The following is a 14,529-nucleotide window of genomic DNA, read 5'->3' as shown; positions in this document are numbered from 1 at the left end:
AACCGTGTTATTTGTTATCACTTCAATCATAGCAACAAAAGCTGTGGAGCAACAAGTTTGTATTTCTGTGGTTTAATAACTTTTTTAATACTCTTTGATAAGTAATGGCCAACCTATAGCGAAGATACTGTAAGAAGAATGAGGGTAGGAGGACGTAACTAAGCAGTATTCCGTCACAAGAGGTTAAATTAATTGCATTGGACATACATGATTTAAGAGCAAGGCAAACTAAGATAAAAGCTTAGATACTGAAATAAAGAGACTGATGATTAATAATGGTCATTAATAATTATTATTCATAACTATTAGCAGTGATGATAAATTAATGGTAGCGTGTGTTCGTCGGTTCTTTGAGCATCTAAGGGGGGCTGAATCACACAGTATATTTGAGTTATGTCGGCACCTGGCTCGGCATATTTTCTGAGCCATCAGAAGAGACATCCACGTGGTGGCAGCATTGCCATGGGCTGAAGTTCCCCCTCCTACCCTCATTTATCCCTGAAGAGAGCAAGGAGGGACTTCAAACCTGTTTCTGTCTACGGACAGCCATTTAATTTATTGTTGGGATTATTATTCGGGACCCAAAAAAAAAAAAAAAAGTACCCCATTGCTGTCTAGCTTCCCTGTTTAGAAGCAGGAATTAAATCGTGCAGTGCTAATTGCCTTGCCTCCTAGATTCGTGTTACAGATGTTCTCTAATGTGTGACGTTCTTGATGGTATGATCCCGGGTATATTTTCCTTCATTTGGTATTTTCGTTGCTCTCAGGATTGGAGTTGTTCTTGATGGTCATCTGCTTTCCACCTGTGTTTCCCTTCTGACCATTGGTGACATTCAGCTTCATCTTGACTCTTCCTTTTTCAGAAAATGATAAATACGTGATGTTAGTTTCCTGCCTCAGTTCTAGTGTTTTCTTCTCTGATGGCTTTCGTCAAGGTCTGACCTGCCATTTTAAGATAACCAGCTGGTCTAATTGTACTTGCTTCTCTCTCTAGTTAGCTTTCCTTTATCCCCACCATCTCCTACTCCTGCCCAGACCTGCGTTAAAGTTTCCTTCTTTACCTAAACTTTTCTCATGGGCTTGATGGGCACAACCTTTCGCTGTTTCTCCATCTCCTTCCTACCTCCACACTTCAATCTTCCATTCTTGATAGGGTTTTTTCTGGAGCCACTCGTTCACTTTCCACTGTCCTTGACCGATGTAATTCTTTTCCGCGTTGCAAAGCCATTTGGTCACTTTCCTGCCCTTCCGAGTCTTTCTGAAGCACCTCAGTTGGAACCTGGCTCTCAGTGAGCAGAGGTAGGAATGAGGCAGAGAAGTAGAATTGTAAGGAGCACACAGGTGTTTTCTGGAGCGTGGAAGGACCATATAGGGTTTTCCTTCAGTGAAGATTACAGAATCACAGGATCATTAAGGTTGGAAAAGACCTGCAAGATCATCAAGTCCAACCATCAACCCAACCCCACCATGCCCACTAAACCATGTCCCGCAGTGCCACGTCCACACGTTCCTTGAACACCTCCAGGGATGGTGTCTCCACCACCTCCCTGGGCAGCCTCTTCCAATGCTTCACCACTCTCTCAGGAAAGACATTTTTCCTAATATCCAGCCTGAACCTCCCCTGGCGCAACTTGGGGCCATTTCCTCTTGTCATATCGCTAGTCACTTGGGAGAAGAGACCAACACCCACATCACCACAACCCCCTTTCAGGTAATTGTAGAGAGTAATTGTAATTACCTCCACATCAGGTGCACTTGCATGGCAAGGGGACAGATTTTTAGACACGAGGGATCACTGCTGCTAGGTTGGAGTGTGGGCATGAGCTGTTGGCATTGCCTGGGACGGTAGACTTGGCTCCTTACCGCGAGGACAGGAATGCTGTAGACTTAACGTGTAGAAAGCTTCCTTCTGTGGGACGTATTCCCTTATATGATCGATTTAAAAGGAATTTTGAAGTCTGGCCTAATAATTGTGATTACTTTTAGTAATTATATTACGTTTTCAAATCCCTGTTGCCTATGCCAAAGCTCCATGTAGGACAGCATGAGCTGTGCCCTCCATCCCCACCCACAGTAGTACGCACATGATACACAAGCTTTAACGGAGCTCTTTATATGAGGTTGGTGACACTTACTACCAATGCAGCCTGCCTATGTATCTACAATTTTTTTTATGGATTATAACTGCTCCATCTGCATAACAGCCCTACAGGCACTCGGAAAGAGGTGAATGTTTTCAGAATCAGTCGTAGGTCTGCAGCGAGTCAGCAGCTACGCCAGGATTATAACACTCAGAAATTTGCCAGGCTGTATGCTTAATTTTTTGCTGAGCTCCTGTTCTATTCTTTTTTTTTATTTTTTTTTTTTAGCTGATCTTGCTGACGGACACATCTGTGCACGTTCATTTTTATCTTCACTGTTGCAGGTCTGTTGTCCTGTGCCTCAGACCTTATGAGCCAGTTAAGTAAGCCCAAGGACCTGATGTGAAAATTGTTTATGATTAGGTAGTTTAATCCATTTCTTACAACTCGCATTTGTAAAAGGACAGTTTGAACTTTGACATTTCCTTATCCTTACGTTTCCCCTTCCTTCCTTAACAGCCCTTTGCTGTGGTCGGGGTGTGGGTATAGTTTGATTCTGCTGGTTGCAAGTAGTTGCTTGACACGGATTAAAAATGCAGCGCCCTGCGTAGTAAATAATCCCGTACACGCTGTGTGGGATCAGACGAGACTCCGCTGGATCCCTGTCCTCTTCCAGAAGGAGTTTTAACAGCGCTCGTTCCCCCCACAACTACATGCTGAAAATAAATCCCAACTCTGCTTTCTCATGCAAGCTCAAACAATTCTCGGTGTCTGTCTCCTGGAAATGTTCTTTTGGTGTTTCTGTTGCACACATGCCCCAAGCCAGAAAAGGGCTCGCAGATAAATATTTTTATCATGCATGCAAACAAATGCTTGCTTTGAAATTTCAGAAATGAACTAAGTGAAAACCTGTTTTCATCAGGCAGCTGAGAGGCTCCTAGACAACCTGCCAAGTGCTGAGTTCCTACCATTTCTCTCGGAGGCAATAGAAATGATCCAGAAGGGGCATGAATATTTTTAGAATAGAAAAACCCACATCGCTTCCCCTCCACCTCTCATTTTTCAGCAGTGAAACAGATACGTATATGCTAAAGTTGTCCAAAAACCGATTTACGTCCAGCTGAGAGGAAAACGCACGCCAGATTTGCAGTGCGATAGGCAAGAGTCTGGCAGAGTCGCACAAGTTTAAAGATGACCCTTTGGAGTGAACGCAGTTGTCCAAACTTAACGACAGCTGAGGTTTAGAGTATTGCTTATTTAATTAAGTTAGCTTTCTAAAATCTGGCAATTACTCTGGTGTACGTTAAGAATTTAAAAGCAACAATTATACTAATTGAGGCAATCTCAATAAAAGACTCTGCCCCCCAAACTCAAACCCGCAATCCCAGTATAGAGTAATCTTCCCAGCCTTCATCAAGAGCGTGAGGAAATGGATAGGTTTTGCCGTGTGGTTCGGAGGTAATCAAATCCCCGGGCTGCTCCACCAGGACAGGGAAGAATGAGTTCCTCAACCAGGGTCCGTCTCCAAGCACGTCTTGGCAGCAATCCTACGTTGTTTAAAGCACGAGAACTGTTAGCTGAAGGTTAATTGCCGCTGCTGAGGACTGACATGAAAAACCAGACCCAGGGCTGGGCTGTCTGTAAGAGCCAGAGCCGTGTCCGCAGCATTCCCGGCACGGCATTGGGCCAGTGTCCGGTTGGAGGGTGGGATGGGTCCGGGCGTTGAAGCCTCCGGAGAGCCACTCCGTGCCCGAGGTTTCCCATCGCAAAGCACTGAGAGCGTGTGGGAGGTGGTGGCAGTGGTGCCTGGGAAGTCGGTCTCTGGAGAGAAGCTTCGTAGCTGTTTTCATGGCTTTTTGTGGCTTTTTTGGGGCTGCAGGTGGGACAAGATCTGGCTCACGGTCGCTCAAGAGTCATACCTTCTCCTGTTGAAACATCATGGGGTGAAAGGGTGAATAAAATGCAAACTAAGAGACTAGTGGGGTTTTTCTTTTGTTCAAAATGAAAAGGAAAAGCTTGCTCCAAGGAAATGGATGAAGAGTGCAGAAGGACGTGTATAAAGCAGTGTGGGAGAGGAGAGGTGACGTGGTGCTGCAAAGGTCAGGTTTTGTGCAGAAAGAAGCACAAAGAAAACAGGGTAAAGAGCCAACTAGTTCATCAGGGTTAAGAAGCCAGCTCCTGAGCTGAAAAGCCGGGATTTAGCAGCCAGGAAGGAGGTTAGACAAGAGAGGGAGTAATATGGAGTGAGCAAGCTCAACAGGCAACATGAAGCCTCAAAGGTAAGAGTATCATGACTTAAGAGCTCTCAGAAAGTGAAGAACCGCTCCAATTAGGAGCGTGGACAGCAGGCTGAGCCGTAGGCTGAGACACAAGTCGTGTTGGGTCTGGAAACAGGAGTGAGGCATATGTTTTGTTCTCCAACTTGATTTTGGGGCGATTTAATTCATTTTCTTGGTGTCTTTGTGTTAGAGCGAAGGACAAAGCTTGTGGCGTGTGAGCTGGGAGAGGAGAAAGGTGCGAAAGCATCTCAAGCGTAATCCTTTCTCACCAGGCTGTGCTATGATGTTTGTGATATATATTTGTTTCAGTAAGTAGTAGCTTTTTCCTGGAATGTGTTTTACTTGCAACACAGAAGGAAGTTCTCTATCTAATCTTAGTTTCTATTCAGTTATGGATGTCACGTGGAAGGGAGGGTGGCGTTGATACCCTCCTAAAGAGCACGGAGCTTGGATGTCTTGGTAAAGCCACCTACTTTAAACGGGTGCAGTCCTTCCCCATCCCGGGGACCCGAAGCCATTCACATCCACGGAGGAGCTGGCATGTTATTGCGACGGGCTGCCGTTCTCCTGGTGTCTTCACGTAACGTCAAGGAATACAAAATGCTCTTTTTGTACGTCCCCTAAATGTAGCAGCTGAAAATGGGTCAGTACGTCTTGTTCAAAGGAAAAGAGTTGGCATATGGGTTAGAGAGAAGCAGTAAAAGCCTGTAAGGGGGGACTGAGGCAGGCTTACCATGAACAAAAAGGGAAGACAGGATAAAAGTTCAAGGGGGATTTGCCAGATATTTCCATCCCTTCTGGGTCTAGCATTTTTGTGATTATTGCCTCTTTAATGGGATGCTGTATTTTTGCCTCATCGTTAACCTCGGGAAATGCTAGGTGGTGGAGCAGAGCACGGAGAAAATGAAAGAGGAACTGGCGAGCAGAAATGCCAAAATTAGGAGAGGCAGCGTGCACGAGCGCTCCTGCCGTGCTTTGATTTCTGCTGCCTTACGCTTCCAACGGTTTTACAAAGTGATTTCCTGTGAGCTTTGCAACACGTGATGGAGGCTTATGCTGAAGGTTTGAGACAAAAAAATCCCTCCGGTTTGTTCTGCGGACCGTGCTTCAGAGACGGGGGCCCTGGAGTCCCCGTGCCCCCAGCACGCTGCGCCCGGGATGCTCTGGCTGGGGCGGGCTGCGGGCCGAGATGGCGGTGCGGTGCGAAAGCAGGCGCTGCTTGGCTGGAAGTGCCGATGCCTTTGAAGCATCTTGTCTCTAGCACTCTCCCGCAAAGTACGCGGCACACGGCAGTGCTTTCTGAGCGGCAGCAGCTCTCCGGAGCGAGTGGCACAGTTTGACCTTCTCTTCAGAGCAAGTTTTCCATTTGAAAGTCTGTTCTTTTTAGGAGTGTGATTTCTTTTTTCCTCCCCTTTTTTTCCTTTAAAGTATCTTTTTTTTGGTTTTTTTTTTTTGGTTCTCATTAGAAACTCTGCTTCTCTAGGAACGTGGAAGTCTTAAAAATCCACTGGCTTCGATGAAGCCAGGGTGAAGGCTGGGCAAGAGGCTCATGCCGTCCTGCGTGGGCCATGCCGCGGGATGCTCGCTGCTGGGGCTCGCGTCTTGGGTGACCCTGGGACCTCTACAAGAGGCTTTCAGAACTTGCCGATATTTTGCTGTTAACTATTTTAGTATTGCTATTGCAGAGAGGAATAATCCTGTCGTTCCTTCTGTAGGAAACAACCCCCCGAAATGACAACTCCTTTTAAAGTGTTCTAGTCCAAATCATGACAATCGTGAAGTAATTCTAAGCTATATAAAATACTTCTTTTTTTTTTTTGATTGGTTTTTATTTTTTTGAGGGGACGGGAGCGCACGCATGTTTCTGAAGCAAAGCAACCCTTACTACTAAATAACTCCTTCCCCTCTCATGGCCACCTCTCAACTCACCTCCACCCTCAGCACTTTCTCGACTCACTCCATATTTCCCCTGCCAACATTTCGGAGGCAGTCGCGAGCTCCCAGTCAAAAAGGTGAGGTGTTTTTTCCGCTGCCGGGAGTTGGTTGCCTTCTCTCGTATACCTGATATCCCCCGGCCCCTGTGCAAGAGGCCACGGCATGGTCCTTGTGCACCCGAGATTTAGCATCTCCAAATAGCGCTTTGCTCTTACAAACATGTTTTTCATCGCAAAAGATGTTACTGCGACGGGCTGCTGTTCTCCTGGTGTCTTCACGTAACGTCAAGGAATACAAAATGCCACAAAAAATAAGCCCCAAAGGTATGCTGGACCCCTATGACAAAAAGGGGGAAAAGATTCCCCAATTTGTAAAATGTGAAGTTGGGTCCTGCTGACATCAGTAAAAGCTTTGCCGTGGTCTTCAGCGAAGCCAGGGTTTGACTTCGGTGTGCATCTGCCTTTCTGGGTTTCAGCTGGCAACAAAAGCAGGCGTGAGCGTATTTGCGACAGTACTTCCAGCTCAACCTCCATCATCGTATAAGAAAACAATTTGCGATCTTGCGGGATTTCCAAGATGAGTTTTAAGAGCGGAAAGTTTGTAACTGACCCTTAATTGCTCGAAGGTTCAGTTTGGAAAGCAGTGTGTTTGGGAGAAATTTTTAGGTTAGCTTAATAATCGTGGTGGGGATGTCGGAGGGTGGTTTGGAGGGACACATTTTCACCGCAGAATCACTTTCTAACTGAAATCCTGAATATTCAGTAGTCGAGCAATACTTGTGTAATTTAGCAAATGCTCTGTGGTAAGTATTTTTCAAGCAAACATAAATAAATCTGAAGATTACTTTATATGTCAAGCTAGTATTTTGAATAAGGGATTAAACCAAAATCTGTCTTACAATGATTTTTTCCAAGAACCCATTTTAGTTTTTTGCTCACTGTCTATGATTTGCTAAGGAAAAAGAAATGTTCTTTAATGAGAGCGAAGCAGTTAATCAGTGATTTCATCACCCCTTTTCTTTCCTCTTTCAGTGCATTCGTGGAAGAAAAGCAACTCTAGAAGAGCTGCAGACAGTTCACTCGGAAGCCCATACACTGCTGTACGGCACAAACCCTCTGAACAGACAGAAACTGGACAGCAAGAAACTTCTAGGTATTGTCCCCTTCCTGACCTCCAGCACTCCCGCTACTGTCCTCAGCCCTGACTCTGGCAAGCACTTAGCGGTAGCAGTATGAAAGGTGGGACGTGGGGCCTCCCTCCATCGTCAGCTCTAGGCGGTTCCCAAGGGGATTATTCCCACCTCCGTTCAATGTCTGCTTGAGAGAGGTACAAGATACATTTCCCTTTCTTCAGGTAGATCCCTAAACCCTAGATAGCTAAAACTTCATTTCTTTGATGTCTTCAAAGCCTATAAGGACCCTCTCTGAGGAGGAAGGATGATTCAGAGTCTGATTTATCCTTGGACACTCTTCTCTGCGTGTTAGAAAGTTACGCATTGCCGGGTAGGAACTGGCACCCTGCTAAGGACCTGGATCTGCAGCACCAACCAGCTGCATAGACACCAACAAATAGCTGGATCATCCGCAAGAAAGATGCAGGGGCCTTTTAGATGGTCTTAACATTTGTTTAATTTGGAGTAAGATTGTTTATCCCTTCCACCGGAGACTGGATCTTCCTGAAACAGGGCTGCATCTGCCTTCAAATGTAGACATTTGCCCTGCAAAAAATCTAAGGGGTGGTGGTTCAGATAACCAACCTCCCCCCAGCAACCAAACCGCATTGATTTTAGCACCTTACCTCTGTGGAGACATCATCATCTCCCTTTACTATCTCCCTTTACTTCGCGCCTTTTCGCAGCAGTGGGTGATAGGCTGGAGGGGCAGTTTGGGAAGTTCTCACGTGGAGATCAGTAAAAAGACAGTTCTGGAACCTAGAAGTTGAGAAAGTTTATTTTGGGACTAGCTTGACTTTGGGTGATATAAAAAGAGGATTAACTTGAGGGGCTGCATGATATAGTAGTCACAGCAAAAGAGCTGGAAAGATTTTGCGGCGTATTCAGTATGCAGGTTAGATCCCCAAAGAGGAAAGCTATTAGCCAGTTGTTTAAACATGCAATTAGCACTGTATTTATAGCTAACTTACCACCTCTTTAAAACCCAGAGAAACGAAAAGTAGACACCTCTGGCTGAATGATAGCGCAATTACTATGTAAAGTTTAAAGAATTTATGATGTCATATCCTTGGTAATGTAAAACTCTCACCTTGCGTAAGGCATATCCACCAGTCCAAAGAAACGGCGTGTAAATCTTCCCCAGTAGATCTGAGAAGGCTCCTCGTTTGCAGTTGCACCACCTTCACGCTGACTGATTTCCCTCCAAATTCTTGACTCCGTAGTGCTGAAGGTGTGTGAGGACGTGTGACCTGACTGAGTGCTGCTGTGGGATCTAGGCAGTCCTCCAGCATCTGACCCGTCGGCTTCACCAGCCTGGAGCAGGCAGGGTTAGCACCCTGCCTCTGGCACTTGTCAGCATCTGCGTGGCGGACCTAGGCGAGTCACCCTAACCCCTCTCCTTTAGGAGATGCCCCTTGCTAGATATGTTTTTAGGGCGGATTGCGATAACACTGCGTGTTGCCTGCTCATTCAAATGTCAGATGCTCTTGAGATACTTTTTCGTTCCCTCTTTGACTCTTGGCACAATCTGTATCAATAGTTCCACAGACACGTTTGGAGATACAAATGGTTTATTTGATTAGTACTGGATTCGGGGATACCCAGGTTTTGCTGAACCATTCCTGATCGTTTGTGTAGAGAACCTGATGGAGCAGAAACTCCTGCTCTTGCCCGTGAGTACTTCTGTTGTTTTGCTGTGTCTCCCCCCATATCTTTTCTGTAGAGATTAAGTTTATTCCTCTCGTCAAGAGAAACAATTCTAACGTCTGAGGGTATTTCAGTACAAACCGTTACCTATTCGGGTGTAATTTGCAAAGACAACCAAGCTGTCAAGGAGCAATATTCACCACAAATCAGATCTAAGATTAACCTGTTTGAGGATGTTAGCCTGGCGCTTGGTTGGGGCTGCACCTGGGGCTCTAGCCATCCCCCAAAACGCTGCCAAGCAGCTGGTTTTAACCTTCTGAGGCTGCAGCCATAAGCAGGTCAGGTCCCCAGGATCTCCAGTGGGAAGGGCTTTCCAGTAACTCTTAGCTGAGCTTAGACCTTGTTTCCTAAACCCACCTGGCGCCTTTTTAGCCTTGAGCTGCTAGCAGTGGGACACTCTGCCAGCTCTCATGACCGTCTTTGCCCAGGCAGCAGTGGACTGCCTCTTCCCAGTGCCCAGCTGTCCTCCCATTGCACGTGGAGCTGTGCGTGGCACCGACTCTCGCGCCAAGCACCAAGCTCGGAGGAAGAGCAAACAGCTTCACCATTCGGCGTGGCTGCCGGTCATCCCACCGGACAGAAGAAAATAAGTTGATGGCTTGACAGCCAGGGGTCCAGAGGGACGACGCGGCGAGCCAAAGTGACAAGAGGAGTGAGCCTGGCTGGGGATGTCTGCGTAGCACCCAGGGAGAAGTTGTCCTTTGGGAGCAGGGCAGGAGGGGCGATGCTGGCCCTAAAAGCAGTTTCTTAACTTGATGGCTTCCACAGTGCTGGGCCTGAGCGAGGGTAACAGCCACTGATGCGTTGGGAAAACCTCCCTGAAAAACCTCAGAGTGCGCATTTGTGTATAGATGTGAACAAGCCTGTAAGCAGCCCCTTCTTCAGCCATCCTCTCCTGTTGAGAGTTTAAAAAGCTTTTAAATTTACAAAATAACTTTGTGGGTTTTTTTTTTTAAATATGTTAGAGGGTAAATGTATGGCAGGTTTGAAGTCTGAGACCACAGCTTCGTGTGAGGCTCACGTATGCAAATGTCAGTTTGTTAGACCTGGGTGTCTTGACATGTGTACGACTCTGGTGGCTGATTCCGCATAAACTCTTCGCCTTTGATATGTCTATGAGGAAGAAAAAAAGCATGAGAAACCTCAGCCTAAAAGGAAGAGCGTGTAAAGCTGGGGAATGAAAACACGGGATGTTTCTTTTTAAGCTTCTGCAAATGCTAAGGGGGATGTCCCTTCGTCTGGCAGTTCTTTAGGAGAAAGCGGGAAGGGGCTAAATAGTTCAGGTTTTTTAGAATTGTAAGCGGGCGTCCTTGCGGCTCTGCTGGTTACTTTTACTTCTGCAGTTGTCCTGTAGCTCGTTACTTCTGAGCCTTACTCCTTTCTCAAAGAGTGCCCTTCTTTACGTGTGTAGGAGAAGAGACTTGCAACGGAAGCCCACCACCGACGTTGAATTTACTTTCCCCAGAGGACCCAGAGCATCATAAAGATCTGCTTTGCTGTGTTTATCAGGCGGGTTTGAAGGTGGTGGCCTTCAAGGCAGGTTGCCCAACTCTACCCCTGGAAGTGTTGCTAAAGCTCTTGAAAGTCTGAGGATGAAAAATACGAATCCATCTCTCGTTTGACAGTGTAAAGCTTTGGAACCTGTTGAACAAGTTTAAACTTAGGCAAATGAGGCTGCTTTTAATTTGTGGAGAGCAATCATAAATTGTTGTCAAGAAGATAAATATCGAAATAATGGGTGGATTAGCAGTGAAAGATGTGACAGGAGGTCCGAGGCAGGATGATCTAAGAACTTCCATGTGGATCTGATCAAAGAGCGAATCTGGCTGTGCACTCAGATTAATAATACAGATGCATTAACTCCGCTTTCAGTCACAGGGGTAACGTATGTGTCTGTGATGCGTTTGACACCAGCGTGGTCCTCAGTAACGCCTGTCAGCCGTCGTGGCTAATTCACGCTCTACAAAGTTGGTAGTTAGCATTTAAGGGAATTTATTCTTTCAGTATAGACATGACCAGAATCAGAACCTGGATTGATTGAGGGGAAAAAAACCCCTCAACCCAGTTTATTTCACCATTAGCTTTCATTAACTTTAAATAAGTCTTAAGCAAATGAATCTCAGGCAATGTACTCCAGATCTTTCACAGTGTCTGCATGCACAGATTTCCTTCGCCCCGTTTGCCTGTGGTGCGCAGACACGTGTGCAAGTCATGCACATAGGGTGGTGATGGCTACGAGACAGCGTGTTCTTGTTTCAGTATATGGTTTATAAACCTGCAGAGTTTTGAATGGAGGATAATTTGCTCATGTGCAAGCCCAGAAAGTGATGTTACAATTCTTACAGATGCAAAATTAGCCCTACAGATGGTTTTCTCCATTTTTCTCAAACTCTTCATGTTGGGTTTGCTCTTTCAGTCAAAACACATGTTCTGTTTGCTCATCACCGGTTTATTTTTTGTCTTCCTCTTTTATGAAGCTCACATGCTTCAAAGTCGTCTAGTAACTGCGCAGATGACTGATAATTAGGGTGTTTTTGTGATTTCTTATCCTTCTTCAGTTGAAAGGGATTAAAATGTTCATCTGAGAAGACATGCTGAGCAGTTGTTGGTAACGTCTCCGTCATTTATAGTCAGCATGGCTGCTTGAAATGTAGGACAGCACACAAACCTTGCATAAAAGTAAGGGATTTGTAGAAAGTTTTTATACTGGAAAGGCTTTTGAACAACCCAAGTGTGTATATAGTGTATGTATGTATCGTAATGCAACAGGTTTGGCTGTGTGTTTCTGAAAATTGCGAGAAACCCCCCGTCTGTTACTGTGTTTGGAAAGATTACAGCATTGCCATAAAATTGGACCAAAATCTGGTGAACTTTGACTTTTTGACTTACAGGGTACGTCTTTCTTTTTTTCCTACAGGTTCTCTAACGTCGATGTTTGTCAGGCTTCCTTGCGGTGGTGTCGGGGTGAGTACTCTCTTTAATGTGTAAATAATGTCCTGTTTGTTCTCCCAGTCCCATTGGTAACAAAAATTGTTGCTTTGCATTCCATCAAGGGGGTAATTGCAACCAGATGTTACCCATAAACAGGGTCTGCCTGGGGTGCGGGGTTGCAGCGACAGCCTCACGTGCCTTTCTTCAAAAGCAGCGTGAAGATTTTTAAACTATTTTGGAGCGCCGAAGTGTGTGTGACATTCATAGGCATGTTTCGTCTCTGCCTTTTAGGAGGAGAAACCTCATTTCCCAGGCAGTGATGTTTAATGGCTTGGAGGTTACTATGTTTGAAAGCAACCCTTGAATCCAAAAATGCTTTCTCCGTAGAAAGCAAGATGTGCTTTTCATGCTGCTCGCGCTGTGTAGGTGTTTCATCTTCAGTATTTGTACTTCAGAGCTGCCTGCCTCCTAGTGCAGGTGGAAAACATATTAATAAATAGTGATATTGCAGGACACTATTTGAGAAGTTTCTGTAAATAGTAAGTTGCTGTAGTTGTGTCTGGGCTACATTACTGTCCTCGGATGAAATGTCTCACAGGTTACGCAGCACAAGGGAATCGCAGTCTTCTGTATTTGGCATCTTTCCTTTCTCAAACTCCGGGGTAACCACGCATGAATTCTGAAGGAGGTGACTAAAGTACCCCTCCATCCGTCACGGAAAAGCCGAACGTTAGTTTTCATCTGTCAAGGTTCCATATAATAAAAAGACTTTTTTTTCTTGTTGTTACTGTTTGTTCCCATAATGCTGAAAAAGCCCCAAATACCACTCAAATACCTCACGTTGAAGGTTTGCGTTGTTGTTTTCTTTTGAAGCCTGAAAACTTGAAAGTTTTCCTTTCAAGTCAGACTTTCTGCTCTAAAGTTTCTGTGGAGGGTGACAGTACAGAAAATCTCGGAGAACAGGAAGGGAAAAGAATGAGAAGAGACAATAAAAGGCATTGTGTTTGAAAATTCACAGTGGTAGTTCTTGTGCATAATTGTAGCTCGTGAGGTTGAATTTAGAGGTCTGGATTCTGTTATGGAAATGAAACAAAATTGTTTTCTTCCTGAGTCTTTGCAAAATCGCTGCTTTGAAAATTATCCGTCAAAAAAAAAAAAAAAGAATAATCGGCGTTTATTCATACCGCCACCGCTGAGCACTCGTAGAGATATTTTATTTTGTATTGTAAATATGCTGCAGTCTCCTAATTCATGGCAAATTTTTGGCTAGAGTTTAAAAGGTTTGGATTTACTCTGCCCTGCAGTCAGGCATGCCATTCAAAGCAAAAATTATCATTTGCAAATGAAGACTGAATGGTAACAAGTAGAGACAGTGCCTGAGCCTAGCGCGGTCCCAGAAGTCTTGCATTAAATCCTAAATCAAGGCAGGAAACGCCACAGTGCTGGTATTGTCGATACGCTCGTAATAAAGATAGCGTTCGCAGTTAACTTGCTGGTCGGTTGTCTCCACAGACCCTGAAATACTTCAATAAAATATTTGCTGACTTTCGTACGGTGTTCGAGCAATCCCAACAGATATTCAAACGTTTTCTAGGAGAAGCTTTTTAAAACCAGTAATTTACTAGTAATCAACTACGTGACGGATTTTGGGCAAAAATAGATTTCTGTTGGTTTGCTTGGTTTTCTGTCCCCAGTTACCTGGGGATACAGTGCCGACTACTTGCGTACTTCTGCTGCGTTCGTGGCTGATGCAGGAAAACACGGTCTTCGCTGCTTTTGGTATGCATTTCTAATTAGTATATACACCCCAGCCGTATATTTGTAGGGAAAATGAGGCCACGGTACAGATTGGCTGTAGCATATTAAGTGCTTTGCACTTGTCCATGCTCTGGATGGGTTTAAGTGTAGACCGTCTCCTTTGGGGTAGGAGAGACGTACGGTGATCTCACGAGGTCCTTCCAGCCCCGCTTTCTACTGTCTTTCGAAGTGTGAAATCTGTCAAGAAAGCTGGCGTAGGAGCGTGGTGTGTTTACTGAAGAAATAGAGGGAAAACTGTAGTCTTTGTTAGCGTGCCAGTTCTGTGAGACAAGTTGCTCTTGATTTGATTTGCCACGGGAAACTGTTGGAAGAAGCCTTATAGTGGGATCTTAGCTGGGGCCACAGAGCACGCCTTTCAATAGCAGATGAAAAACAAATTATTTTCTGCACCAAAGAGGGCGACGAGACAGTTTTGAGATGCATGTAATTTTTTTTTTTTTGAGGAAATCAGAAAAAAAAAAATAAAAAAATCAGAGCCTAGGGTCAAACATCCGTTATGAAGAATTTTAGCATGAGAGGAGGTGTAACGTAAATCTGAGAAATTTCGGCACGTGGATACTGCTGGGAGATTGACTGCTTGTTACGGTGTAATGAAATTATTTCAAAT

At 45.1% G+C, this 14,529-nt stretch overlaps 1 protein-coding gene across 1 annotated transcript in view; it reads left to right on the top strand.

The window, feature by feature from the left end:
• The window catches only part of HDAC4 (histone deacetylase 4), a 202,945-nt gene that overhangs the window by 154,998 nt on the left and 33,418 nt on the right, over window positions 1-14,529 (top strand). Inside the window, exons 15-16 of the mRNA XM_059820822.1 lie at window positions 7,327-7,447; window positions 12,091-12,137. Of these exons, the coding sequence (XP_059676805.1) occupies window positions 7,327-7,447; window positions 12,091-12,137 (168 nt within the window). The remainder of the gene's footprint in view (window positions 1-7,326; window positions 7,448-12,090; window positions 12,138-14,529) is intronic.

This window comes from Gavia stellata, chromosome 8 (assembly GCF_030936135.1).
Source record: "Gavia stellata isolate bGavSte3 chromosome 8, bGavSte3.hap2, whole genome shotgun sequence".
NCBI lineage: Eukaryota > Metazoa > Chordata > Aves > Gaviiformes > Gaviidae > Gavia > Gavia stellata.
Note: the sequence above shows the minus strand (reverse complement) of the source record. Positions and strands in the feature narration are given on the sequence as shown.